This window comes from Sorex fumeus, unplaced genomic scaffold (genome assembly GCF_029834395.1).
Source record: "Sorex fumeus unplaced genomic scaffold, SorFum_2.1 ptg000018l, whole genome shotgun sequence".
NCBI lineage: Eukaryota > Metazoa > Chordata > Mammalia > Eulipotyphla > Soricidae > Sorex > Sorex fumeus.
Genome location: NW_026606075.1, coordinates 20833065 through 20858945, shown reverse-complemented (window position 1 = coordinate 20858945; position 25881 = coordinate 20833065). Strand labels below are relative to the sequence as shown.

The 25881-nt window shown below is 44.6% G+C and overlaps 1 protein-coding gene across 1 annotated transcript; it reads left to right on the top strand.

The window, feature by feature from the left end:
- The first annotated feature begins 1971 nt into the window (after positions 1-1971).
- Positions 1972-25881, top strand: CKMT2 (creatine kinase, mitochondrial 2). The gene is made up of 10 exons (XM_056112622.1): positions 1972-2049; positions 10549-10728; positions 13688-13886; positions 14877-14972; positions 16304-16525; positions 18712-18797; positions 19956-20079; positions 20843-20977; positions 22588-22713; positions 25636-25881. The coding sequence occupies exons 2-10, from the start codon at positions 10577-10579 to the stop codon at positions 25753-25755; spliced, it is 1260 nt and encodes a 419-aa protein (XP_055968597.1). The 5' UTR covers positions 1972-2049; positions 10549-10576; the 3' UTR covers positions 25756-25881.

Here is a 25881-nt window from a genome sequence, read left to right as displayed (position 1 = left end):
AAATTTACAGGAGTGGGCAGCATTGAGAAAGGAATACATGGCATATGATAGGTTTTCAGAATATTCAGAAATCAGTACTTTCTGCTGTGAATGAGTTCCTTGTTGAGTTTGCTAGCTCTGTCACACAACCAGCTTGACGATGACTAGCCACCCCCCCAAAAGAAGAGTGGCTTCTTTTCTCACTAGTGTCCTGGCTTCTTTTCTGAACTGACATAAAATACACTATCAAAAAAAATGAGGGGTTAAGGTAAGATGTGTTTGTGGGGGTAGGAGTTGATAATCCCCCATAAAGGGGGAAATGGGGACTTATCATAATGACTCTACTTTTGGTATATGTAGTGCTGGGGACTACTCCTGTCACTCAGGGGTCACACAATGCCAGGGATGACCCTGTAAAGCAAGCCCCTTTATGCCATGCTCTCTCACTCTCTCTCTTCATGCTCCCTATAACTGTATTCTTCAAACTTTACAATCTTTGTCCTGCAAAAAGCCTCATCGTTTTTCCAAACTTACAATCTAGATTGTGTCAGGATTGTGGGATTAACTTCACCTGGTGTTTAAACGGACTTAAAATAGCATAGGGGCTGAAGAGCTGTTCATAGGATAAATAACCTCCCCCACCTGCAGACCCCCATATCTGGAGAGTCAGCCCACTCCCCGTGGGTTTACTGTCTGTTCTGCCAGAGGACACTTGCAGGACCATGTGGTCATTAGCAGGCAAACAGGGAAATCTTACTCCCTGTAGGATCCCACGGTTTCTTTGGTGGGTTCCAATCTGTAAGTGTTTTAATGAAGTAACATTAAGTATTTGAGTATATCATACACAGAAAGTGTCCAGTATTGCTTTGTGATTTCATATGAGTTAGGTCATAATGATAGCACATATATTAACTGGCATATAACCAATAAAGAATGTGAATTTCAAGTGTACTCCTTGAGGAATTTTTTATGCCGGTACAGCCACTCCCAAATCAAGAATATTTCCAGTCTCCTACACAAGCAGAAGACCACTTCACACCCTTTCCCATTCACTAACTTCCTGCAAAGGGGAAATACATTTTTTTTTTTGCTTTGGATCACATTTAAAGAACTTGCAAACTCCAAAAGAAAACCGCTTCAGGAGAGGACTTCCTCCTGGACTCCATCCCCAGCTCCATCACTCCCTCTGAGGAGGAGGAAGTCTGGGTCCTAGAGAAGAAGAGAAAAGAAGTTGCTGGAGGTGTCCACTTGACCCTAGAAGCTGGGTATGTACGTGACCATCACCAGAGGCCCCGGCAGCTCCCTCTGAACCAGCCAGGCTGCCGTCCAAAGTCCTGGCGGGTCATTGCTATTTACAGCCAACCTTTCCGGTTTGTGGTGGATGTTCCAAAGAGCTATTTTTAAGCATTGATATGCCCTGCTTGGCCTTCTGGGTGTCGGTATATTAATCTGGTGAGGAAAGAGAAGGAGATTGTCTAGCAACCATAATCTAGAAAGAGACTCGATTGTATTTTTCTTCTATCCAGACCCCAAACAAGTTGGAAGCTATCTCCTGGTCCTTGAGCCAGAGGCGGAGAGATAGGCAGCCCGGAAGAGGGCCCTTTACATATCTTGCTCTCATGTCAGCAGGATAAGGGTGGTTGGGGGTAAGGGGATCAGCACCTAGAGCTAACTAGGGGCCCAGAGATGGTGCTTATGGGAAAAAAAAAAAAAAGCAAATGCAACAGATCAATTTTCCCCATCTGTCCTTCCACCTTGAGCTCAGTTCTGGTAGACTGGGAAGCCAGTCAGAGGACTGCCAGCCAAGAGCCTCCAGAGTCCTGGGAGCTGAAACCTTAACAGAGAAAGAATAAACGCTAGAAAGAGCGCAGCGCCTAAAGACAGAAGTGGCAGGGACAGGTCTTCAAGGGCACAGCGCTGAAAGCAGGTGCGCGCCGCCACAACGCGGGATTGGCTGAGACTGGCCATGCCCCGCCCCCCGAAGCCTTTTGCCCGCGGGACCGCCGGCCTCCCGCGGCACTTCTTGGCTGGTGGGTGCTTGCGGCGGGCCGCTCGACACTCCAGCTCAAGGTCAGTGAGGCCGCGAATCTCGGGCTTTTCCTTCCCAGCGGGAACGTGGCTTGGTGGGCATGCAGAGCTGCAGGGTGGGACCAGTCCTCGAGGGGAACTGTTCCTGGGGGATGAAACTCCCCAGAGTAACCCCCGGGTGCCCGCTTGACCGACGCCTCCCCCCTTCCCTGCATGAAAAGGCAGCTTGACCTTTGGGGCGACCCTCCGCGCGGAGGTGCTATTCTGACCTGCTATTCCTGAGAATCGGGATTTTCCCTTCTTCTTTTGTTTCTGGGGCCACATCTGGCGGTGCTCAGGGCTTATACAAGGGACTGTTCTCAGGGATCACTCCTGATGGGGCTCCGGGGACCTTTTGGGGTGCCAGGGATAAAACCCGAGGTCCGCAGCTGCCAGGCAAATGCCTTACCCTCTAGACCATCTCTCAGGCCTCTGATTAGGATTTTTCTTGATAGAAAATAATTTAAATACCAGTGAATTGGGGTAGGGAGCTTGTAATTGAGAGAGAAACTTTTTTTTGAGACTTTTTCCCTTCAGCGGCAGGATAAAGAAGTGTCAATCAGAAACTCTGGAAGAACTAGTTGAAAAAGGAACGTTTTGTGACCCTCCAAAGGGATGGGGATGGGTTACTAGCTGGACTCAATTCAAACTGTTTAATACAATTTCTAGAGGCTCGTCTTTTGAAATTATTAATATAGTAATAATGAGGCAAGTAAGGGTTTCCTCTGGAGTTAAAAATGTGGCAGCATTAGCCTCAATGTGTTTCAAAACTCACACAAGGGTGGTTCTTCGCTCATTTGCTCGCTTTCTCAGCCCCATCCTTTCCCCTAAGTAGATAATATCTCTGCCTTCGAATGTTCTGGTGGGTGTGGTAAATGACATTTGCCAAAACAAGCCCAAGCCCTTTAGTTCACCCTTGCACTGCCTTCTCTTGCAAGTTGCCCAGGCTCTGTGGGGACACCCCACCCCCACCCCCAATCAGCAGAAAAAATCACATGGAGGTGGCAGCTAATGCCTTCAGGACAAGAATTGGCTGCACCAACCAACTGGTGTCCTGTTCCCAGACTGGACCAGAGCGGCTGTTCTTATCCACAGCTCTCACTCTTGGGGTATTTCTGAACCAGCTTGTCCTTGGTCTGCTCTCAAATGGAGAAAAGCAGGGCCGTGGAGTAGAACAGAGCCCCTGCCAGAACTTGGCTTTAACACCCCGGCTCTGCCAGTCTTTGAGACTCGGGCTTTGCTAGTTTATTGGACACATCCTCCTCTATCTTCATAGACATCTCTTCCAGAGACCCCCAACTTTAATTCCCTCTGTGGGTAAGAGGACTATTCCAGCAAAGTACACAAGTACCACAGGCTCTTGTGAACTCTCTCTGCTTGAGGATCAAGTCACATTTCAAGAACATGGGTCAAATGCTGGGTCAACGTTAGCAAAGGGGCTCCTGAGGAAGTTTCAGGTGAAGACTGGGAAAGGACTAGAGGTTCTGAGTGTTCTCAGGTAGGAAGAGAGTGGTTCTGAAACACTCTTTGCCCCTCCCTAAAAACTGACTCTCTCCTCTCTGCCACAACCCACACACCCCATGGAGCATTCTGGAAGTTCCTGCCTACTCAGCAGAAGCCAGCCCTGGAGGTGATTGCTAAGGTCATACATGCCCCTGCCTGGGAAGCTGCAGGAGATTCTTTTTTGTTATTGTTTTTGGTAGGCAACAAATCACAGAGGGAAATATATATATATATATATATATATATATATATGCCTTACTCATATATATATATATATATATATCACAAATCATCCTGTTAATCGTCGATTGCCTTGAGCAGGCCCCAGTAACATCTCCTTCATCCTAGCCCTGAAATTATATTCAAGGCTCTTTAGGAGAATGAGACCCATCATTGTTACTGGTATTTGGCATATTGGGTACGCCACAGGGAGTTTGCCAGACTCTGCCATGTGGGCAGAATACATTCAGTATATATATATATCAGAGAGCCTGGCAAGCTACCGAGAGCCTGGGAAGCTACCCATGACATATTCGATATGCCAAAAACAGTAACAGTAACGGTCTCATTCCTCTGACCCTGAAAGAGCCTCCAATATGGCAGCATTGGGAAATAGTAAGGAAAGAGTAAGGAGAGTCTGCTGAGGTCTCAGGGCTGGGACGATTAGAAACGTTACTGGCACCCGCTCGAGTAAATCCATGAACAACAGGATAACAGTGATACAGCAATTGTTGTTAGTGTTGTTTGGGGCCACAGCTCACCTTGCTCAAGAGCTGCTCCTGGCTCTGTGCTCAGGGATCACTCCTGGCAGTGGTGTTCACAGGGGCGCGAGAAAGGAACTCCCACTCATTTTCTTATGTAACTTCAGTGGCTCCTAACTTCCTGTTTTCTGGAAAACCACTTATTGCTAGGAGAGAAGTCTGGTCATGGTCCTGTGTTTTGAATGACAGGTGGCCTGGGAAAGGCATTTATTTTACAGGAGCCGTAAAACATCTCCTGCCTATGACTTTCTACATGCCCGAATGGAGCAGAGATGCCCGGGGGGACTGTTAGGGAAACAGTAAATCCAATGGTGGTTGAAGTAACCTGAGCCCTTTGCTCTCTTCCAACTGGGAGAGGGCAGCCTTCTGCTACTGGCCCGGGAGACAGACATGGGAATTTGTGCAGAGCGTTCTGTGGAGCTGAGCCAACCCCAAGGACGTCCTCTGTTTTGGGGTGACTCTCTCTGGAAGAAAAGCTGACACGTGGTCCTCCCCTTGGTCTGCGGCCGTCGTCCAGGCCCAAAGAGTTCAGACTCATGGACGTCAAGTGCAATAGGACCAGAAATAACTCTGAGCTAGTAGAAAGGCACTCTGAGTGTCTCTGTCGAGGATATTCAGGACAACCAGGAGGCTCAGCACTGAGGCAGTGATATATCCCAATGCCTAATACTGTAGGCAGTCAAAGAACCAGATAAAACCTCGACCAGGACCTTAATTCCCAGAATACCTACTTTAGGCAGAGAAAGTCAGCTCTTAAGCACTCTGCAAAAGGAGTTAGGGTGGTGGTCCTTAAGTTTTAACGGTTCGGCTAAGGGTTAGAATAACCACAGTCTCATTGCCTTTGATTATCTTCTTGTACCCCATGTAGAAATCTGAGTTTGGAGCCCAGAAATTTTATCAGACTTTATCCCTGATGCTATAAATGATGCTTTTCAAGTTAGGAGTCATGAGACGTTCCAGGTTGGGAAATCGAGGCAGGTAGCATCTATGCCCTTTCTGCTCATCCCTGTTATCCCCCTTCTACACTGGGGAGAGACTGAGAGGAAAGGAGTGAGAAGACAAGCTAGGACCCCACCTCCTCACCACAGACAGACTGGCCCTACTTCCCTTCCCAGCTGACAGGCATATTGGTGTCAACGGAGTGGGTGGGGCTAGCACTGGAGTTCAGGCCACTCTGAGCAGAAGCCTCAGAGGAAGAAAAGAAAGAAAGAAAGAAAGAAAGAAAGAAAGAAAGAAAGAAAGAAAGAAAGAAAGAAAGAAAGAAAGAAAGAAAGAGAAAGAGAGAGAGAGAGAGAAAGAGAGAAAGAAAGAAAGAAAGAAAGAAAGAAAGAAAGAAAGAAAGAAAGAAAGAAAGAAAACAGCAGACCTACCATGTTCTAAAACTGGGAAGTCACAGCACTGAAAAAATGATGCTGTCTCCAAGTGTCGTAAATTTCTGTGGTCTTGGATGGGGTCCAGGGACTAAAGTCATGACACTCTCTGTTGCTGAGTATTCGGGGTGAGGGTAGAGGCAGTTTAGTCTGCAATGAGATTGGAAACCCAGGACAAAAGACAAGTCTGGATGCAAATCCCAGATCTTTCAACATGCTGGGTCTGAAACCTGATGCTAATACCGTCACCTTTCTTGGGCCTCAGTTTCCCCAGGCACAACATAATGCCTACTTGGTAGGATTGTTGCAAAGATGGAAGGTTCCTTGCATTGGGACTAGGTCATGGTAGGAGACCAAGAAAAGTTTTTAAAATGTCAATGAGGTGTGGGCAAGCTGGCAGGAGTGGAAAGGATGTTCTGGGTGGGAAGTTCTGAGCAAAGGCTCAGAGGTGAATCAACCCTGTTTGAGAGGTTGGTACTAACAAGGCTGATAAGAAGAGTCTGGGAGAAGAACATAGAGGCCTAACTGGCTAATTCCATTCTGTGTCATCTAATCAGTGAGTTCCTTGCTTCTTGCTGGGAGCGGCAGCCCATCCAGGGTCTTAACTGACCTCAGCCTTGTAGGCAACCATGTGAGAGAGTGGATGCTAACTGTGTGGGCGCAGTGGGGGCTGTGAGGATCAAGTCAGAGAGCCGAGCCTGTGGGTGGGATGGCACTTGGGCAACAGAGTGGCCGAGAAGCCAACTTCCCTCTGCTCTGTATTTCCTTCCACAAGAATCTCAGTGGAGCAGGCCCTGCTTGGGGCCAGAAGCTCTGTCCTTCTCACCTGACTGCTCATCATGCACCAAAAGAGAAGCTGGATCTCAACTACAAGGCTGGAAAGAGACATTACTGAAATAGACACATGATTTCTGCAAGATGTGCCTCTGAGCGAGATGTTTCCACAAGGCTCCCACAAACCTCTGGCTCAGGCTTGCAGCGGGTCCATCCAGAGGCTTTAAGTTTTGGATGTGAAACTTAAAGTTGCCCCAGAAACATAGTAGTTGGCTCTGACCTCTCATCTCCTCTCTCCAGTCATCTTTTCACAGAAGTTAGATATGTCATGCTCTGGCCATAGACGGAATGAAATGAAATTAAAACATTTTGCCACAGAGACTTCTTTCTGCTCCATATTTTTGTCTCACTGGCTCCATAAACTAATAAAACTATCAGAAACAGGGCAAAGCCAAACACCAATCACTTTGGTGGACTCAGATTGCTTGTTATAGACAGATCTCATCCAGCCTGACTTGCTTATGCGCCATGCAATCGCCAGTTCAAAGAGCAAATTGAACCTCCTCTGAGCAGCATTTCCATTGCAGACCGAGTGAGGTACTGGAATATTTGGGACCTCCTCGATGACGGAGAAATCTCTAAAACAAAGCAGGATTCTGCCTGGGTAGCAAAGACAAACACTTAATTACCACTGAGATTTAATTTACTGAGGAGGAAAAGAGGTCTTAGTGCAGCCCTGGCTTGGGGTCTGTGCTGAGTGTGTCCCTGCCACTCCCTGTGACTGACTGCTCAGTGAGACACTTGTTTTAATCTCACACCCAACCTCACAATGGATACTTATGATACTCCGTATCTGCCTGTGTTCTTGGAGAGGAATGTGGGTCAAGGAAGCAGAAATTCTTCACCTAAACTTTGTCTCTGTCAAGTCCCTTACAGGGCATGGAAGCAGGGGAGTGGGAAGTAAGGGACTGAAAATTCCCAGCGGTGTGGGCTGTTCCAGAGTCCTTTGCCAGTGCGCAGATATCAGTGCCACAAGAGAAGTCTGAGCCTGGGGCTGGAGCGATGGCAGAGTGGGTAGGGTGCTTGCCTTGCACGCGGCCAAACCGGTTCGATTCCCAGCATCCCATATGGTCCCCTGAGCACCACCAGGAGTAATTCCTGAGTGCATGAGCCAGGAGTAACCCCATGTGTATCACTGGGTGTGACCCAAAAAGAAAAAAAAAAGAGAGAGAGAGGTCTGAGACTTCAATGAACAGCATTTTTCCCCAGAAATTCAAATATGCATGTAATGGGATTGCAAGCATTAGTGTTGTGAATCTGCCTCTGACCCACGGGGAAGAAGAGAAGACCTCCAATTGCCAGCAGATTTCCCGGGGACACTCTCCCCTCCTAATGCTGCTCTTACGGTGCATCTCCTCCAGTGGACTGAGCAAACATTCCACACTCAGGCAGACTGAGAAAACTAAAAGCTCAGAGCACTTGAGACAAACTCCAAGATAAATGCACTTCCTGTTAGTTGAACTTGCCTCATACATGTGAGGCCTTGGGTTTGATCCCCAGCACCATGTAGTGAGGAGGAGCCTTGTTAGTTTATAGAGACCCTGATCCATCTTAATTTTTTTTGGCTCCTACACCCTGGAAAGAATTTGGGAAAATTTTCTCTTACTTGGGTGAGTTCTCTGGTAAAACTCATATGACAGCCTTGTCTATCTGCTCAGGAAATAAACTTGAGGATGCAAAAACATGTAAAACACACCTGAAGTTGTAGTTAGGGTTGCTAGCTCACATCAGGTCAGACAGCATTCACACAGTTCTTTAGATATTCCTAGCTCTTGAGATGAGATAGATGATACCCCCAGAGTCACATGATGAGATTAATCCTGAGTTATTACTCATCTTCAGGACAAAATTAAAAAATGACCCTGGGAATGCCCTGCCACAGAGGCAGGGTGGGATGGGGGGGGATGGGGGGTTGGAGGGATATTGGGATCCGTGGTGGTGGGAAATGGGCATTGGTGGAGGGATGGGTGTTTGATCATTGTATAATTGAAACCCAAGCACAAAAATGTGTAAGTCTGCAACTGTACCTCATGATGTCTCACTTTTAAAAATAAAAATAAATAAATAAATAAATAAAAAAGAAATGACCCTGGGGTAAGACAGAGTTTACATGCAAGGGAGAGCTCATACCTTGCATGTGTGAGTCTTTGGATTCAGTCCCCAATACCACACAAAATGAAGACCAAACAACAACAACGACAACGACGACAACAACAACAACAAATATCGCCCATTATGAGGCCAGTGATGTGAAAAGAATAGCGCACTTATGTGAGTCTCTGAGTTTGACCCCTTAACTGAAAATAAGAAATGAAATGGCCCATTTATCTTCTTCACTGATTATGAAAATAAATGCTTGTAGGATTAAGAAAATTTATTTTTAGAAATTTCCTTTAGAGGAAAGACTGCTTTCATACCAAATATCTTGAGATAACATAGAAAAATAAACTTCTAATTTTTAAGGACTTTGATGTGTTTAGTGATATTCAAGGTTCTCCCTAACATTTCTCAAAAAAAAAAAGGAAGAAGTGAAAGAGTATTTCAAGTGGCAATCTTGGAAGAATGAAATTAATAAACTCATCCCTTTCCCCATGATTCAATCAAGGAAGAGAGCGGACCTCCGAATGCCACTCTTAGGATAGTATGCCAGGCCATGCTGATCTCACTTTCTTAGGAGTTTACCCTTTTCTGGGTCACCAAGATTTTCACACACAGTCATGCAGAGCAAAGTCTCTTTGAAACCATCCAGCTCAGGTTGGTTGTGTGCAAGGCAAGTGCCCTACCTACCATTTTCTGTTTCTGCCCTCTGTCTGCTTTTGATATTTTTGTCACCAATAATCTATAGTTTACTGTCTAGGTGTGATTTTAATTTTCCAGCTATGTTGTCTCTTTTGAATCATGAGTTTTTTTTACTTTCAGCAGTTCAAGAAATTTCTTAGCCATTTCTCTCTAAATATGACTTCTCTGTTTTCTCACCCCAAGGCTTCAGTTCAAAGCATATTTGACATATCATTCTGTCCTCCATGTCTCTTAAGTTATATTTTATATCTCCTTTTTAAAAACTTCTCTGTGCTACATTATGGCTAATTTCTTAAGGTAAAGCACCCTTTGTGTTTATTCTGTCTTCAACTGTGTTGTATCCAGTAGTCCTTATGAATCTCTTTCACATTTATTGGGTCATAATAATCTTTTGTTGCTGCTCATTTGTGTGATGCCATCACTGATGAAACAGTTCACACAGAACTAATCTGTATCTTTCCTGACAATTCAGTCATTGGGAATCTAGATATCTGTTAGTTTTTCTCTCGGTTCCTGTTCACAGCCTCTCTTATGTGCTTAGTGATCTTTAAGAGCTAATTGTATGACCTTAATCACTAGGAAGGAAACCGGAACTACAACTGAGACGCTTTCCCCTCAGAGGGCTTGAGTCGGCTTCTACTAGGAGCCAGGTGGAAAGTCTGCTGACCTTGAGTTACTTCAGCCTTTTTTAAGGCTCCTAATTCAGAGTCTCAGTTCCCATCTTACTTCTGTTATCCTATCCTTGGTGCTCAAGGACATCTGGTTCCAACACAACCCAAAGCTACTGCCTTGCTCTGAACTCTGACATCAAATCATTTGGGAAAATGATGTCGGCTGGTGATCCTCAGAGACTTTCGCTACTTCTTACAAGCCCAGCAATCACTCCTATGTAGAGTCTAGTTAGAGGTTATATTGTGATAAGGATCAAACAAGTACCTGGTCTGTCAAAGTGGCAGAAGTAGACATTCTCTGTTTTTATTTGTATTTTCTTCAATCAAATGATGTGTGTGTGCGGGGGGCGGGGGGGGGGGGGAGGGATTGGTATGAACTTCAAGAAATTTGACCTTCACAATCTCTAAGTCTTCCTAGATTGCCCTAAGTAGTATAGTGAGGGTGAGGAGGTGGGATCTAAGAGAAAGCAGAACTGCCCTGATCTTTCTCTTGCCTCTTGGTTTCTGCTCTGTCCTTGAGGACTCTTCCGTGAGGTGTCCTAATGCAGTTTCTCTCCTTTCTAGACATTCTTCCACTCTTCCATCAAGAAGAATGGCCAGTGCCTTCTCTAAGCTGCTCACAGGCCGCAATGCTTCTCTGCTGTTCACTGCCTTGGGCACCAGTGCCCTGACAACTGGATATGTGGTGAACCGGCAGAAAGTACGCGCCGAGACCCGGGAGCAGCCCAAGATGTTTCCACCAAGGTCAGTTCTCTCAGCTTTAAAAATAACTCTGAGGATAGGGGTGGGGAGAGTTTCTCTGTGTCTGTCTGTCTGTCAGTCTCTCTCTCTCTCTCTCTCTCTCTCTCTCTCTCTCTCTCTCTACTATTCAATCATAAAAATAAGAAGAAAATTTTCATTTGCAACAACATGAATGAAAAATAAGACAAGAGAAGACACATACTATATGGTTTCCCTTATAGGTGGAATTTAAAATAAATAACTAAAAGTAACTCCAGAAAGCTGGAGAGATAGTACGGTGATAAGCCCATCCCACATCCTTCCCAAGCACTGCCAGGAGTGATTCCTGAGCACAGAGCTAGGAGAAACCCCAGAGCACAGCCAGGTGTGGCCCAGAATCCCTAAATTAAAAATAAAATAAAATAACTCCAGGGCCAGAGAGAGTTCAAATGGCTGAGTGCCTGCTTTGCTGGCAGGAGACCTGGGTTTGATCCCTGGCATCACATGGTCTCCTGGCAACCCCTAACTACAAACTTGGGAGCAAACCTGGGCACCACTGGGTGTGGCCCCAAGCCAAAAAATAATTACTTGAAATAAAATAATCCAAAATGTTAGCCAGAAGTATAATTTCTCCTGCTGGGAATAATCAGCAAAGGTCCCTGGATTTTCCTTGGAAAAGTCAGATTAACAACCATTTCTGAGACTTGGTGAAGAAGTCTGGGGTTCTGTGAGATTGCTGGTGAGTGTAGCGGCACCAGACCTGCCCAGACTTTGTGCTCTAATTGAATAGTAATAGTATTAGCAGCTAATGTTTATTACACCTCATGTGCATTAAGCATTTTACACAAAGTGCTTATTTTATGAGTGCTGTTTACTTAGGGGCACTATTTATTTATTCCATTATTTAAGATGAGTAAAATGGGTACTCCAGCTTTACTTCTCTTTAGCACCCTTTTGTGACCAAACAGAAGCTTAGAAAAATTCAGTAGTGCCCCAACTCTCACAATTAGTAAGACGAAATTCAGACCCTTGCCTCACTGCCTCTCCAACATGTGATGTTTAGCTTCTCATTTTAAGTAGAAACTTGGAAGGATGGGGAGTCAGAGTGGAGGGAGGCTTGGGAATAGGAGGTTGTAATGAAGATGGACCTTAGTTCCCGGCCCTGGGAAGCTTGCTGTGGAATTGAAAGTACACGCAGAAGGACTTTGAAGATCTGGTTTGAAGGCGGTCAGAGAGCTGAGGCAAATCCCGGCATGCTCCAAGTCATTTCCTGCCACTTTCAGGAATCAGGGGTTCTGGGAAATTCCTAGCAGCCACTTTGGGTCTCTGAGAACACCCACTTGGTTTCTTCCTGCACCTACATTTCAATAGCTGGCCATTGTTCTCGACAAAGTGGTTGTGGCCCTGGAAGCTGTATCCCACCAAGACCCAGAGCAGATAGATGCTTTAGAAAAAGGCAGTGCCATTTCAAGGTGCTGAACTGCCCCGTAGACCCCAAATGTGGCTGTTGTACCCTGACTACTGGGTTAGGGGGCTGGTCAGGGAGATTCTGTCTATGACTTCATTTTTTCTGTTTTTTTTTTAATTATTATTTTGGCTTTCTTTCTTTTTCTTTTTTTCCTTTTAGCTTTTTGGTTCGCACCCAGCAATGCTCAGGAGTTATTCCTGGCACTACACTCAGGAACTACTCCTGGCAATGTTTTGGGGGCCATATGGGATGTCAGGGATTGAATTGAACCCTACCAACTATACTATTGCTATGGCCCCTTGACTATGACTTCAATTTCTTTTTAATGATTTTCTCTCCATATCCTCTTTGGAAAGTTAGGCATGCCACTTCCCTTTTATATTAGCTTAGGAAATTTAAAAAAATAAATAAATAAAAGCCAGAGCCAGAGAGGTAATATAGAGGGAAAGGTGCTTGCCTTCATTTATAATTGTTTTTGTTAGTTTCTTTTCCCCCACACTGGCTGTGCTCAGGGATCACTTTTGGAGGAGCTCAGGGGACCATATGGGGTACTGAGGATTTAATAGACTGTCCACAGTCTAAGAACTTTACCCACTGCGCTATCTCTGTACTATCTCTAGCCCCTTGCATGGAGCACTGTGTATGGTTCCCTGGATTACCTATGGTTCCCTGAACTCTGCCATGAATGATCCCTGAGCACAGAGCCAAGAATAAGTCCTGAGCACTATCACGTGTGGCCTATGCCTCCTTTCTGCCTCCCCCCCAAAAGAAGTCTCAAGTTAGAGAACATATTTTGTCATAATTTTGGGTTCTGATTTTTTTGGGGGGTCACACCCAGCGTGAACCTGGTAAACTACCAAAAGTATCCTGCCCACACGGCAGAGTCTGGCAAACGCCCCATGGTGTATTCAATATGCCAAAAACCAGTAACAATGTGGGTCTCATTCTCCTGAACCTGAAAGAGCCTCAAATGTGGCACTTTTTAATCTCAGGGCTAGGATGAAGGAGACGTTACTCGGGCCTGCTCGAGGCAATCAACGAACAACAGGATGACAGTGATACAGTGATACACCCAGCTGATGCACAGGGGTTACTCCTGCCTCTGCATTCAGGAATTACTCCTGGCAGTGCTCGGGGGACCATATGGGATGCTGGGAATCCAAGAATTGAACCCGGGTTGGCTGTGTGCAAAGCAAACGCCCTACCCGCTGTGCTATCACTCCAGCTCCTGGGTCCTGTTTTAATCCCTGCCACCACATATGATGCCCTGAACACTGCCAGGGAGATCCCTGAGCATAGACCCAGAAGTAGCCCCTGGGCACTGCCAGGTGTGGCCCAAGCCCTCCACCCCACCTCGAAATGAAGAAACCTGACTGCTTTAGTCCTGACTACTGAGCATGAATCCCAGCTGGGTGCCCCTAGGCTGTGGCCAGTGGTGGAAAGCAAATGAGCCCGAAGCCCATTCCAGCTCGTCCCTGCAGGGCCGCCAGTTGAAACCTTCTCTCTACCCTGCAGTGCTGACTACCCTGACCTGCGTAAGCACAACAACTGCATGGCCGAGTGCCTCACCCCATCCATCTATGCCAAGCTTCGTAACAAGATGACTCCCAATGGCTACACCCTGGACCAGTGCATCCAGACCGGAGTGGACAACCCTGGCCACCCCTTCATCAAGACCGTGGGCATGGTGGCTGGTGATGAGGAATCCTATGAGGTAAATTTGATTCCAGAGGCTGGGGCTGCTCTGGGGATCCCGGTCCTCCTTCCTCTGTGGGGCCAGCCTGTGCCCATCATATGTACAGCTTTCACACAGGGAAGCCCGGACATTTGAATCCAGACCAGCTTGCCCTGCAGCTCCCTTGGGGCCAGGCTTCCTGCATAGCCTCTCTGAACCCTGCCTCTGGAGTTAGAGAGCAGCATACAGTGATCCAAGCTCATTCAGAGGATGGATTGAGAAAAAAGAAATCTGGGGGTGGAGAGATGGTACAGTGGGTAGGGTGCTTGCCTTGCATCTGGTTGACCTGGGTTCAATCTTCAGCATCCCATATTGACCTGGTTCAATCCTGAGCATCCCATACGATCCGTGAGCCCTGCCAGAAGTGATTCCTGAGCACAAAGCCAGGAGTTAACCCTGAGCATCCCTGGGTATAGCTCCTTCCCCCACCAATAAAAAAAAAAGAAAAAATGAAATATTTCTGTTTTTTTATCATATTGTGAAGTGGATTACCTGCATCAGAGGAAGAGTACAGGAGCCACTGAACAAAACAGAGAGCCTTAGTGGCAATGAAACAACTGTAGTTGGGAAGGATGCCCCAGGGCGGGCTGGAGAACAGCCTTTAAGAGGACTGGTGTCCAGTTTTCTGGCCAGGAGAGGTAGAGTGATGCCATGGCTTACACATATTCTAGTGGTTTTTTGAGAAGTACGTATGTTCATGAAGAGCCATGAGTTTGTGCAAATGAGGAACGTACAAAAAACATACATCATATGTAGAGAAAACGACAAGAAAATGTCCTGGGGATGTGTAGTTTAATGTGGGTTGAAGAGCAAGGAGCCCCTGTCAATCTAGATAGGAATGAGGGATGTGGCTTAGTGGGAGAGCCCTTGCCTAACATTTGTAAAATCCTGGGATCAATACTAGCCACCGCCAAAAATACACACAAAACATTAACAACAGAGTAAGTAGGAACTTCCTTCCTCCCCCAGGTGTTTGCTGACCTCTTCGACCCTGTCATCAAGTTAAGACACAATGGCTACGACCCCAGAGTTATGAAACACCCCACAGACCTGGATGCATCCAAGGTAAGCTTTGGCCCTCTCTCTCCTTCCTATGAATCAGTCAGCCAAGCCCCAAAGTGAGGTGCACCTAAGAGGATGCCCCAGTGTCCTTGAAAGCAGAGTGAACCTTTTAGAGGGCCAGTGAGAATCAGGTAAGAAAGGCCTGAGGGGGGCTGGAGCAATAGCACAGCAGGTAGGGCATTTGCCTTGCAAGTTGTGGGACCAGCTTTCAATTTCCAGCATCCCATATGGTCCCGAAGCACCGCCAGGAGTAATTCCTAAGTACAGAGCCAGGAGTAACCCCTGTGCGTCGCTGGGTGTGACCCAAAAAGCAGAAAAAAAGAGTCCTTTCATTGTTTTCTGAAGCAAGGTCCATACCCTGTGGTGCTCAGGGGGCTATTCCTAGCTCTGTGCCCCAGAGTGACTCCTGGTGGTGCTCAGGAAACCGTATGAAGTGCAGGGGATTGAACCAGAGTCAGTAGCATGCTAGCCGCACCTTACTCCCTCTATTGCTTTTCCACGACCCCCATCCCTTTTAAACTTAATTATTATTATTATTTTTATTTTGGAGTCATACCCTGCTGTTCTCAGGGCTTACTCATGGCTTTGCTCTCAGGCATCACTCCTGGTGGGCTCAGGAGACCCTTTGGGGTGCTGGGAATGGAATCAGGGTCTGCCACGTACAAGGCAAGCACCCTATCCACTACACCATTTCTCTGCCCCCACCCCATTATAAAGCTCCTAGTAAATACCACCAGAAGAGTGTTAGTCACCAAGTGTTATCTTGTTTGTTTAGAGGGCTCATACATGGAGGTGCTGGGGCGGGGGGGGGGGGGGGGGGGGGATCCTCCTGGAGCTGCTCAGAGTACTGTGAGATACCAGGGTTCAAATCCAGCCTCCCATAGGCAAGGCATGAGCTTCAGCCCTTTGAGCTATCTCTCCAGGTCAATCATTCCCTTTTTTTTAAATTCAAGTTTTAATCATATTTTACTGTTACTATACTTTAGGTAGCATGGTTATAATAGTGGTAAAGTTCATGCTCTTGACAGACAGTTACTGCACCTACACCAACACCAAAGTTCCAGGACCCTCCTGCCCTGCTCCTACATCTCTTCTGGTCAGCCTCTGCCATTCCTTTACTTGTCCTGGATCGAATAGTACCACGATACCTCCAAGTGGCGCTGGGTCAAGTCTCTCTGTCGGCTTCTTTCTAAGGCCCCTGCCCTCACCCCTCCAAGTTCCAGAATGTGCCCAGCATGTGGGTTGTCTGCAGCGCCCCTGCAGAGCTCCCCGTGCTTGCGGCAGGCTCCTGGGCCAACGCTGATCCTGGCGGCCCCCTGCTCTCTGCCCTGCAGATCACCCACGGTCTGTTTGACGAGCGCTACGTTCTGTCCTCTCGGGTGCGCACCGGGCGCAGCATCCGCGGTCTGAGCCTGCCGCCTGCCTGCACCCGCGCAGAGCGCCGGGAGGTGGAGAACGTTGCCATCACCGCCTTGGAGGGCCTCAAGGGGGATCTGGCTGGCCGCTACTACCGGCTGTCGGAGATGACGGAGCACGATCAGCAGAGACTCATCGATGTGAGTGGGGCCCCTTGAACCACCTGGGGATGCTGGAGTTGGGGCTACGTTGAGATTTCTGACCTGTGCAATGGGGGCCACCCCGGGAGTTCTGGTCCCTAGCCTGTGGTGCAGGGACTTGGGTGGGGGCAAATGTGCGGGGTGAGAGGCAGGGCAGAGGGCACTTGCCTGGTTTGATCCCTGCCTTCCCATAAGGCCTCCTGGGTGTGGTCCAAAACAAAAACTAAAAGAAAAAAAAAACCCCACAGGGCAGAGATTTAAGCCTATTCAGTTTAAAGACGAAGCCTTAGAGCAACCTAGCAGTGGGGCTAGATCAAAGCTGCAGAGGGAGCTCCAAAAGGGAATGGGTGGAGTAAAGAAAGGAGCTCTTTGCTGGTTATAAACATAGACAATGAGAGTGCTTGGGTGCAGGAAGCTCAAGCCTGTGCCTGGAGAAGGGTTGTGCAAAGTTTCAGAAGCTAGAAAAGTGTGGAAATTGCAAGTAGACGTTCTGACCTGAATCCCACTGGAGCCACAGTTGGGCTTCCTGCTGCCTCTTCATGTGCTTCCACAGCTTCTCTCTGCACTGAGGTAGACCAAGACCAAGCCGCAGAGCACAGCAAAGCAGGCGGGCAGGTGGGCCACTGGCTTAGCGCCAGTCTCCTTAGCTCTCGGGACGCAGGTACAGATAAGCCTTCCCCAAAATAACCATTTCTGGCTTCCAGCTGAAGGGACACACTTTCCTGGTCTTTAGCTAGCATTTTACCTTCTTAGAGATGTGTGGGAACACATCCCTTGATTTCTTATTTCATTATAATCATATTTGAATACATCGTTTCTGCAGACAAATTCTCACCATGTGGATCCAGTCTTTGCCTGCCGACTTGTTGGGTTGGTTTCTTGATAGAACCTTTTTTGAGTGGTTAAGGCAGAGGTCTGTGAGTCTGACAATTTTAGATGGCAATCTGAGTTCTACAACTCCTAGCCAATGCCACTGGATAGGCTGTTTTCACTCTCTGATGTTCAGTTCTCAAAACCTATAAAACAGAATGAGTATACTTACCTTCTAGTGTTATTGTGAGGATCAAAGGACATAAAAATATGTAGCATTGAGTCTGACACATTATCAGCATGAAATTAATGGTGCAATTTTGTATTTGTAGAGGATTATTATATTAAGACTATTTTCATTATAATTTATGTATCATGCTGACAATCATTAATGTTTTTGGTGTTTGTATAAAGGTACTGTCTCCCGTCACCACCAAAGTGCCTGAGATCTTCAACCACTGTCCCTCTGTCACTTCTAGCCCTGTTTTCAGTCAATCCCTCTTAGCTCCCGCTTCCTTGTATTTTGTTTTGTTTTATTTCAGATTCAACCCATGTTTATTTAGGCTCAGAATATGCCACACACACACAGACACACTCTCTCTCTCTCTCTCTCTCTCTCTCTCTCTCTCTCTCAGCACAAGACTTCTCACCACTGCCTCAGAAAGTAAGGTTATCATTAATGCCATTACTCCACTGCTTGCTAATTTGAGTTTCATAATCCATGACCAAGGGTTTGTCATTGTCAATTCCATCAATTCCCCATTTTGCTGTTCCATACGGCACAGATAAATGACATCATCCAGTATGTGTCTTTCATCCTCTGATTTATTTCACTTAACCTGGTATCCTTCATCTTCATCTTCATTGCAGTGAACTGCAAGGTCCCATCTTTCCCTAGAACACTACATTTCAGAGACTTTCTAATGAGATGGATGATAAAACAATAAATGAAACAATAATGCTAGAAATAGCTAAATGTTGAGCAGACTTCCACTCTCTGGCCACATTGCCTCTGCGGAGTGCTGGTATTTGTAGGGGACACATACTCCATGGCCATTAAGTATGTCCATTCAGGCTAACACAGCATTTTCCACCCTACTATATATTGGAATCAGCCAGACATCTTCAAAAAATACCAATGTCCAGGCCTCAACCATAGTAATTAAGGTTCCGTCTCTGGTGGATAGCAACTGAATACTCAAGTTTTTTTTTTTTAATATATATAAATAATAATAAAGTGTTACTGGTGTGGAGGGCATCTGAGACTGCAAGAGAGATGCCAGCCATATTTGTGAGCTGAAACTTGGTCACCTCACACTTGCTATCATCTGGTCTCATCAGTTTCTCCCTTTTGTTTTGTCCCTTTTGGCCTGCAGGACCACTTTCTGTTTGATAAACCAGTATCCCCTTTACTAACTTGTGCTGGGATGGCCCGTGACTGGCCAGATGCCCGGGGAATCTGGTATGGACGTAACATTTTCACGTTTGCAATGTGTGCAGACGATCTCCTTTAGATCACCTGCTTGTCCTAACCTGGAATTGCTGTGACCTGCTCTTGACAGCATGCTCAGCTTGAGCGCAGTGGAGAGGAGAGAGTACTTAGAGATGGCATGTGAGTGTATGTGCGTGATGCCTGAGTATGGTGTGACTAGTCTAAGATGTGCGAAAATGTTCGCAGGTTTGCATGAATTATGCATGAGATAAAAGACTCCACTTTAAAGAAAAACATAGCTTCAGATTATTTGACCTCACAGAGAATCTGGCTCATAATTTTAAGGGAGCGGGAAACGAAAGGTAAATATTGAACATGTAAGCACAACCCTGTGAGGAAGAATGGATATTAAGTGTACACATATTTTATCTTGGCCAACAGTCCTCAGCACCTTGGCAGGTTGTTCTGATACTACTTGAAGGAGCTGAGATAAAAGTGCTCAGAGGCTGCTGCAGCAGCTCAATGAGGATGGAACGGCAGATTCTTGTGCAGCAAACATGCTGAGTCATCTGCACCCCAAGCACCTAGGGCTGTGGGTAAAATGTTTATTCTTAGGCACCACAAGATTTTTGGCTCAATGTATTGGAGATAAAATACTCTGGTTAGGGTACTGAAGGGATACTACAGGGGTTAAGGTGCTTGTTTTGTGCATGGCCAACCCAATCGGACCCTCTGCCCTGAGGATAGATCACTTTGGCAGTGATGGGTGCCCAGTCACTGCCAGGAGAGATCCCCAAGTACAGAGGCAGAAGTAAACGCTGAGAACAGTTAGGTGTGGCCCAAAGAAACACAAAATAATAAATAAAAATGTACTCTTCTCAGTGTTCAAATCAAAGGTGGTTCAAACCATGGCTGAGTTTCTGCCATCCTATTCTGAGGAAGGAGAATGATTATATTCTCTTTGAGTAAAAAAACATGATTTCTTTGCAGGCTACAATGTGTTTATTTCTTTATCTGTCAAAATAACATTATTTTGCAGTACTTGTCCAGGCACAACTCAGAAATTAGGGCCATGTAGGAAATGAGGAAGGTGAAATAAAGTAATCAAGCTTTTTTAAGAGAGTGGAAATTTTCATGTGTTGAAACAAATGTAATTAACACCCAATACCACATTGCTTTCTTCATTAGGCATAATTACGACAAGACCTTTCTCATCTGGATAAATGAGGAAGACCACACCAGGGTAATCTCCATGGAAAAAGGAGGCAATATGAAGAGAGTATTTGAGCGATTCTGTCGTGGACTTAAAGAAGTAAGAAATTGTCAGAGATTTCTTTATAATCATTATAATAAAATGTCTTTATTTTTTTACTCTTGGAAGGAAGTGCTATGGTACTGCAAGGATGAGACCGATTTTTTGTATGGTTCAAAGCACTCTTTGGAAATGGGACTTCAAAAATGTTTCAAAAATGAGATGATTTTCTTTCGTAAAGGCTTCTGCTTCCCTCCCCAGTCCAAAATGGTATGGGGAAGCCTATTGATCATTATTCTCTGATTTCTTTAACATTGCTTTTAGCTATTCTAAGCATTGAGATAAGACAAGAAATAACTATTGTGTTCATTAGTAACTTGATCAGAGAAATCCAATCTCCTTTTAAACTTACTATGCTGTGAAAAAGAACATTAACTGACATTTTGCAACTGTTTAATATGAGCTGGATACTGTATTCAAAAATTACTAAGGTTCATATAATTTAATTATAATAGTCTAAGATATATTTTTTAATTAAAGAAGTACTGCAAATAGACCTACATTTCATCTGTGGAAAACGTACATAACACATAACACATAAATATATCTGAATTAATAGATTCTCTTTTTTGTTAAAGTTAACAAATGTAGTTTACTGAAAGATATGTATCTTTACAAAGAGCAATAACAAACAATCCAATCTAGAAGTTTAAGTAAAAGTAGATTACTTCAAAACCAACAGTATATATATATATATGTGTGTGTATATATATATATTTATACAAACAGATTCCTAACAACTCTCATTTATTTACTCTTGTAGGTGGAACGATTAATCCAAGAACGAGGCTGGGAGTTCATGTGGAATGAACGCCTCGGATACATTCTGACCTGCCCGTCGAACCTGGGCACAGGATTACGGGCTGGTGTCCATGTTAAGATCCCAAAGCTCAGCAAGGTAATGTTCTATAGCCAGCAACCTGGTTGGGTTCCATCCACTTCTGCTCAAGTGTGGAGAGATGAGAAATCTATGTCTCCTTCCTTCACCTTATGTGGAGAGATGAGAAATGCTATGTCTCCTTCTTTCACCTTACTTTCTGCACCTGTAATAGAAAACAAGAGATAGGCTCAAGTTGACCTCACATTTGTATCAGACAAGATCAAATGATAAGGCACTATAGAAAAGGAATGTGGCTTAGGGAACAACAACGTTTAATTCTCCCTCATGTAACCAATCCAGATGGATAAGTGGGCTACTTGGCTCTGCTGCCTGGGTTCTCTCCTCCCTGCCCTCTCCTGGTTCAGAGAGTATCTCTTGGACTTGTGCCTGTATCCGAATCATGCCAAGGCTGACAGAAACACAGTTTGCCTAGCCTGCTTGCAACATCTGCATTTTTTGTTTTGTTTTTGTGCCACACCTGGACATACTCAGGAATGACTCCTGGAAGGGTGTGGGGGGACCTTATGGGATGCTGGGGATTGAACTTGGTTTAGCTGTGAACAAGGCAAATACCCTACCAGCTTCACTTCTGCTCCAGCCCCAGCATCTGCATTTCTAACAAGTTTTCAAGGTGATATTTATGCTGTAGCTCCGGAAGCTGCACCAGGATACCTGGCTCAGGGCCCTGTACCCAGTACTGGTCACATCACACCCCACGATCCAGCTTGTAAGTAGGGGCAAAGCCATGCAGATGTGCTCAAGGACAGATGGAAGGCATTTAGGCCTGAAAGTGGCACACACCACGTCTGCTTGTTCCATTAGTAAGTGATGTGGTTGTTGTTCTGGGTTCAGTTGCCAGCACCCCTTATCCAATCATGCCTCTCCCTGTGGATGAGAAAGAAAATGGATTCTGGCAGGCATCTTATCACTTCTGCACAACATCCCAAAATACATTGGGAATGGGGGACATGTGGGCCACAAGCAGTTGTGCTCTGGGACTGTTCCTGGCTCTGCTTGGAGAGACCCTAGACAGTACAGACCCTAGGGGATCCTATGTGCTACCAGGAATCAACCAGGCTGGCCCCATGCAGAACAAGCACCTTAACCCTTGCACTATCTCTCCAGCGTCAAACTTTAAAAAATAATTTTAGGAAGCATGCTTCCTGCCTTTCCCCCTCAATCTCCTGAAATCTTTTTCAAAATTACAACGCTAAAAAATGATTTCCTGTGATCTAACTTCATTATTTTAATGATACCAATGATAGCTATTACATAGATGGAACAATAGACTCACCAACACTGGCATCTGGGTGCCAACAATAATTGAATAGATGTTAATAACTACTTTGCTACCTTCTGGTTGTTGGACTTGGAGAAAATCCATTCCTCTGAGTCTTGGTTTCCTGTGTGAAATAAGTGTGAAAACAATGCCTACTGTAGGGGCTGTTTTAAGGTTTAAAAGTCCCAGCTGTGTCCCAGTGCACCATAAATGTGTCCTAAATCAACAGTAACTCTTAGGACTGCCAAGTCTAAGTGTGCTCTCGGACTTCCTAGGCCAGCCTGTGCTCTAACTCTTAAGTCTAAGTGTCAGTGCTGGTGAACTGAATATGTATTGTTCCTTGCTCCAGGATCCACGCTTTTCTAAGATCCTAGAGAACCTGCGCCTCCAGAAGCGTGGTACTGGTGGGGTAGACACAGCAGCAGTAGCTGATGTGTATGATATTTCCAACATCGATCGCATTGGAAGATCTGAGGTATTTTGCATGTTGTGTTTTGAACTCTCTTACCAAGTCAGCCTAAGAGGAAAAGGGAATGGGGAAGCTGGGCTCACTCCTTTGAGTTCTGAGTCACGTTAGCATCTCGCTCTGTCGTCATGCAGTTGTGGGTTGTCTGACAGCAGGGATGCTGCTGAAAAAGGCATTGTTATATGATTTTTAACATGGCCCAAATGTCGGGAACAATCAAACTCTGGGTATGACCTTACACTTATTCAGGTTATGTGGTGTACTGTAGCCTTTGGGGACTCACATCACACATATGGTCTGTCACGGAATGAAATGTCATTCAGTGACACATGACATATTAGCTGTTAGGTACCTCCATGGGAATAGCTGCATAAAGGTCAACACTGTGTAAATCAAGATTGTATAGGCAAGGTAAGGAATCCACAATGGGCCTTCCCCTGAGTGCAGATTCTTCCAACAATCTGCAGCCGCAGGAGCTCAATTCTGCTCAAGAATGGCAGGATTTTAACACTAAGGAATCAAAGAAGGTGTGGCCTCACTCTTTGAGGGTGGAAAATCATGGAATTTTCTAATGATTATGATTTACCTTTGCCTGAATCCCACATGCCATCATCTTTACTTTAGCACTTATGGATTACTTGGTAGTTTCTGAAAATTTATTTTTAGGGTTAAAATAGTAAATAAGATATTATTGGGGGTAGTACAGTGAGTAGGTTCTTGCATTGCATGTGGCTAACCCGAGTTTGGTCTCTGGTGTTCCATATGATTCTTTGAGCCCAGAGCTAGGAGTAAGCTCTGAGAACCACTGGTGTGACCCCAAACAGCACAAACAACAACAACAAAAAATAGGTATGCATTAGGTATATATATAAAATGGTACTCTTACAACAATCCTTAGGATTCTGTGAATACACAAGGTGGATAAGATTCACAAGTTATATGCACACCTGGAGCAATATGTGAGATAAAGTGAAAGAGCACAGTTAACAAACATAGAGAGGGATCCTAATCAAATGCTGGTCACAGTGAGTTATACCTGCTTACTCGTTTGTGGCCCACTGAACATATCATGGCCATTATTAACTTAGAAAACTCAGTTGTGAATAACTTTGTAAATCACAGTTCCTTAATTAAAAAAAGAAATTCTCTTAATGGGGAGGAGCTGCCTTTTATAACACAAGTCTAGGTGACTGGTTACCAAATCTGTGGATTATTGATGCTTTTTCTTTTCTCCAGCTTTTAAATATGTCATTCCTTTTTGGTATCTATGCCAGTAAACTAGGAAAAGGGAGAAAACACTTAAGATAATTGTCAGTCTGTGCTACCAACGCTGATAAATTTCCTGTTTCTGGAGGAAGAAACAACTATAAATACTGCAACCGCTGAAATGTAACTGAATAATATATGGTGCAATAAATTTTAAAAATCTGGGTTCTAGCCTAGTTCTTATATTAACTATATTTTTGTTACTACAAAGCAAGGTAGTCAACTTCTAAAAAGTTTTTTAAGTCTAATACATTTGACATTATAACATATCTTTCCTCTAATACATCATAAATATACCATAATAAAAGTATTTTTCAAAACATGATTTATAATGACAACCTAGTCATTTTCTATTTAAAATCTTCCAAATAATTTAATTTAGTGGTATTTTTTTGTTTGTTCATTTTTGTTTTGGGTCACATCCAGCAGAGCTCAGGGCTTAGTCCTGGTTCTGCTTTCAGGGATCACTCTTGGTAGGGCTTATTTCTGGCTCTGTGCCCAGGGATCATTCCTGGCAGTGCTTAGGGGACCCTCTTAGGTGCCAGAGATCAGACCTGGATTGGCTGATGCAAGGCAAGCACCATACTCACTGTACTGTCTTTCCAGCCTTAATGTCTTGATTTTATATTTGATGATTTACTGTTAGTCTTTATAACTCTGATCATCTCTGTATGTATCTGTATGAACTACCCTGATAATATAAGATTTATTTATCAAAAAATGAATTTCTAACTTCTGATCAGATTTCTTCCTGCAGAGTTATACAAGAAAGAATCCATTAGCAGTGAATGAGATGCCAGTCTCACCACCATCCTTATAAACAAAGGGGTTTGGGTAATTACACAAGTGCAAATTCTGTTTCTTTGGTTAGTAATAACTAGCTTTCTGTTCCTCTCTCAGGGCCTCAGTATTCTTAAACCATACCATCTGAGTGCTTCCTGAAACTAAGTAACTGCTTACTTTCTTAGTTTGTTCTCTTTAGGTGATTTTCTAATCTCGTGGAGAAGAAACCCCGAAAAATCTCCTAGGCAGAGGTGCTTTAGTTTTTAAGAAAACCAGTATTTATAAACCACTTTTATAAAAGCAGGAATTTTTAAAGTTCACTAAATTTAATCCACAGTTTCTTTTAAGAAGCAAAGTTGTCCTGGATAGAGCAAACAAGATTCAAATGCCAAACATTTTATTTTAAACAGTATTTCAGAAAAACATCTGAAATATTGCATAGTAATAGCTGAATGCCAGTGGATTCAGTGCTGAGATAGCGTAATACATATCAGACTGAGATTTAGGCCAAGGAACAATACAAGAATGTCACGCCTAGTTTTACTTTCTTAGACACATTTTGCTATTTTTGGCACTCTCTGCTAGATGAAAAATTTCTAAGATTTCTAGTTAATTATTTTATCTGTTGAAGTTCTTATAAAAAGAGTAGTGATTCCATTTTAACTAAAGAAATAGAAAATCTCCATTCTCTGCTTCCCATTTATATCAATGACTATCACACCCCCCCTTTTCCTTCCAGAACTAGGGCAATAATAAGACGGAAGAAGTTGTAATAAAACCCATCAACATGGCAGTTTCTCATTTGTTCCAGTTTTGTTCCTATTGATCAGTATCTTCCCAGCATCTTCTGTGCAAACTAATCATCTTTTTTCACTCTCAAAGGTGGAGCTTGTTCAGATAGTCATCGATGGAGTCAATTACCTGGTGGATTGTGAAAAGAAGCTCGAGAGAGGTCAGGATATTAAAGTGCCGCCGCCTCTTCCTCAATTTGGGAAGAAGTAAACTTTCTCTTTCGCAACTTATAAGTAATACGTCTGCTGGCATAACAGACAATCTCTACTCTGAGAGTTTTGTAGAATGAAAAGATTGTAAACTTGTAAGTTTACAAATAAAACTCTCCTTATTATC

Bases quoted from the DNA above. Each gene is read 5' to 3' on its own strand.
- CKMT2 (XM_056112622.1), top strand. From the start codon at position 10,577: ATGGCCAGTGCCTTCTCTAAGCTGCTCACAGGCCGCAATGCTTCTCTG. The intron at 13,887-14,876 runs GTAAATTTGATT...TTCCTCCCCCAG, and splicing joins GTGATGAGGAATCCTATGAG to GTGTTTGCTGACCTCTTCGA. The intron at 22,714-25,635 runs GTATTTTGCATG...TCACTCTCAAAG, and splicing joins ATCGCATTGGAAGATCTGAG to GTGGAGCTTGTTCAGATAGT.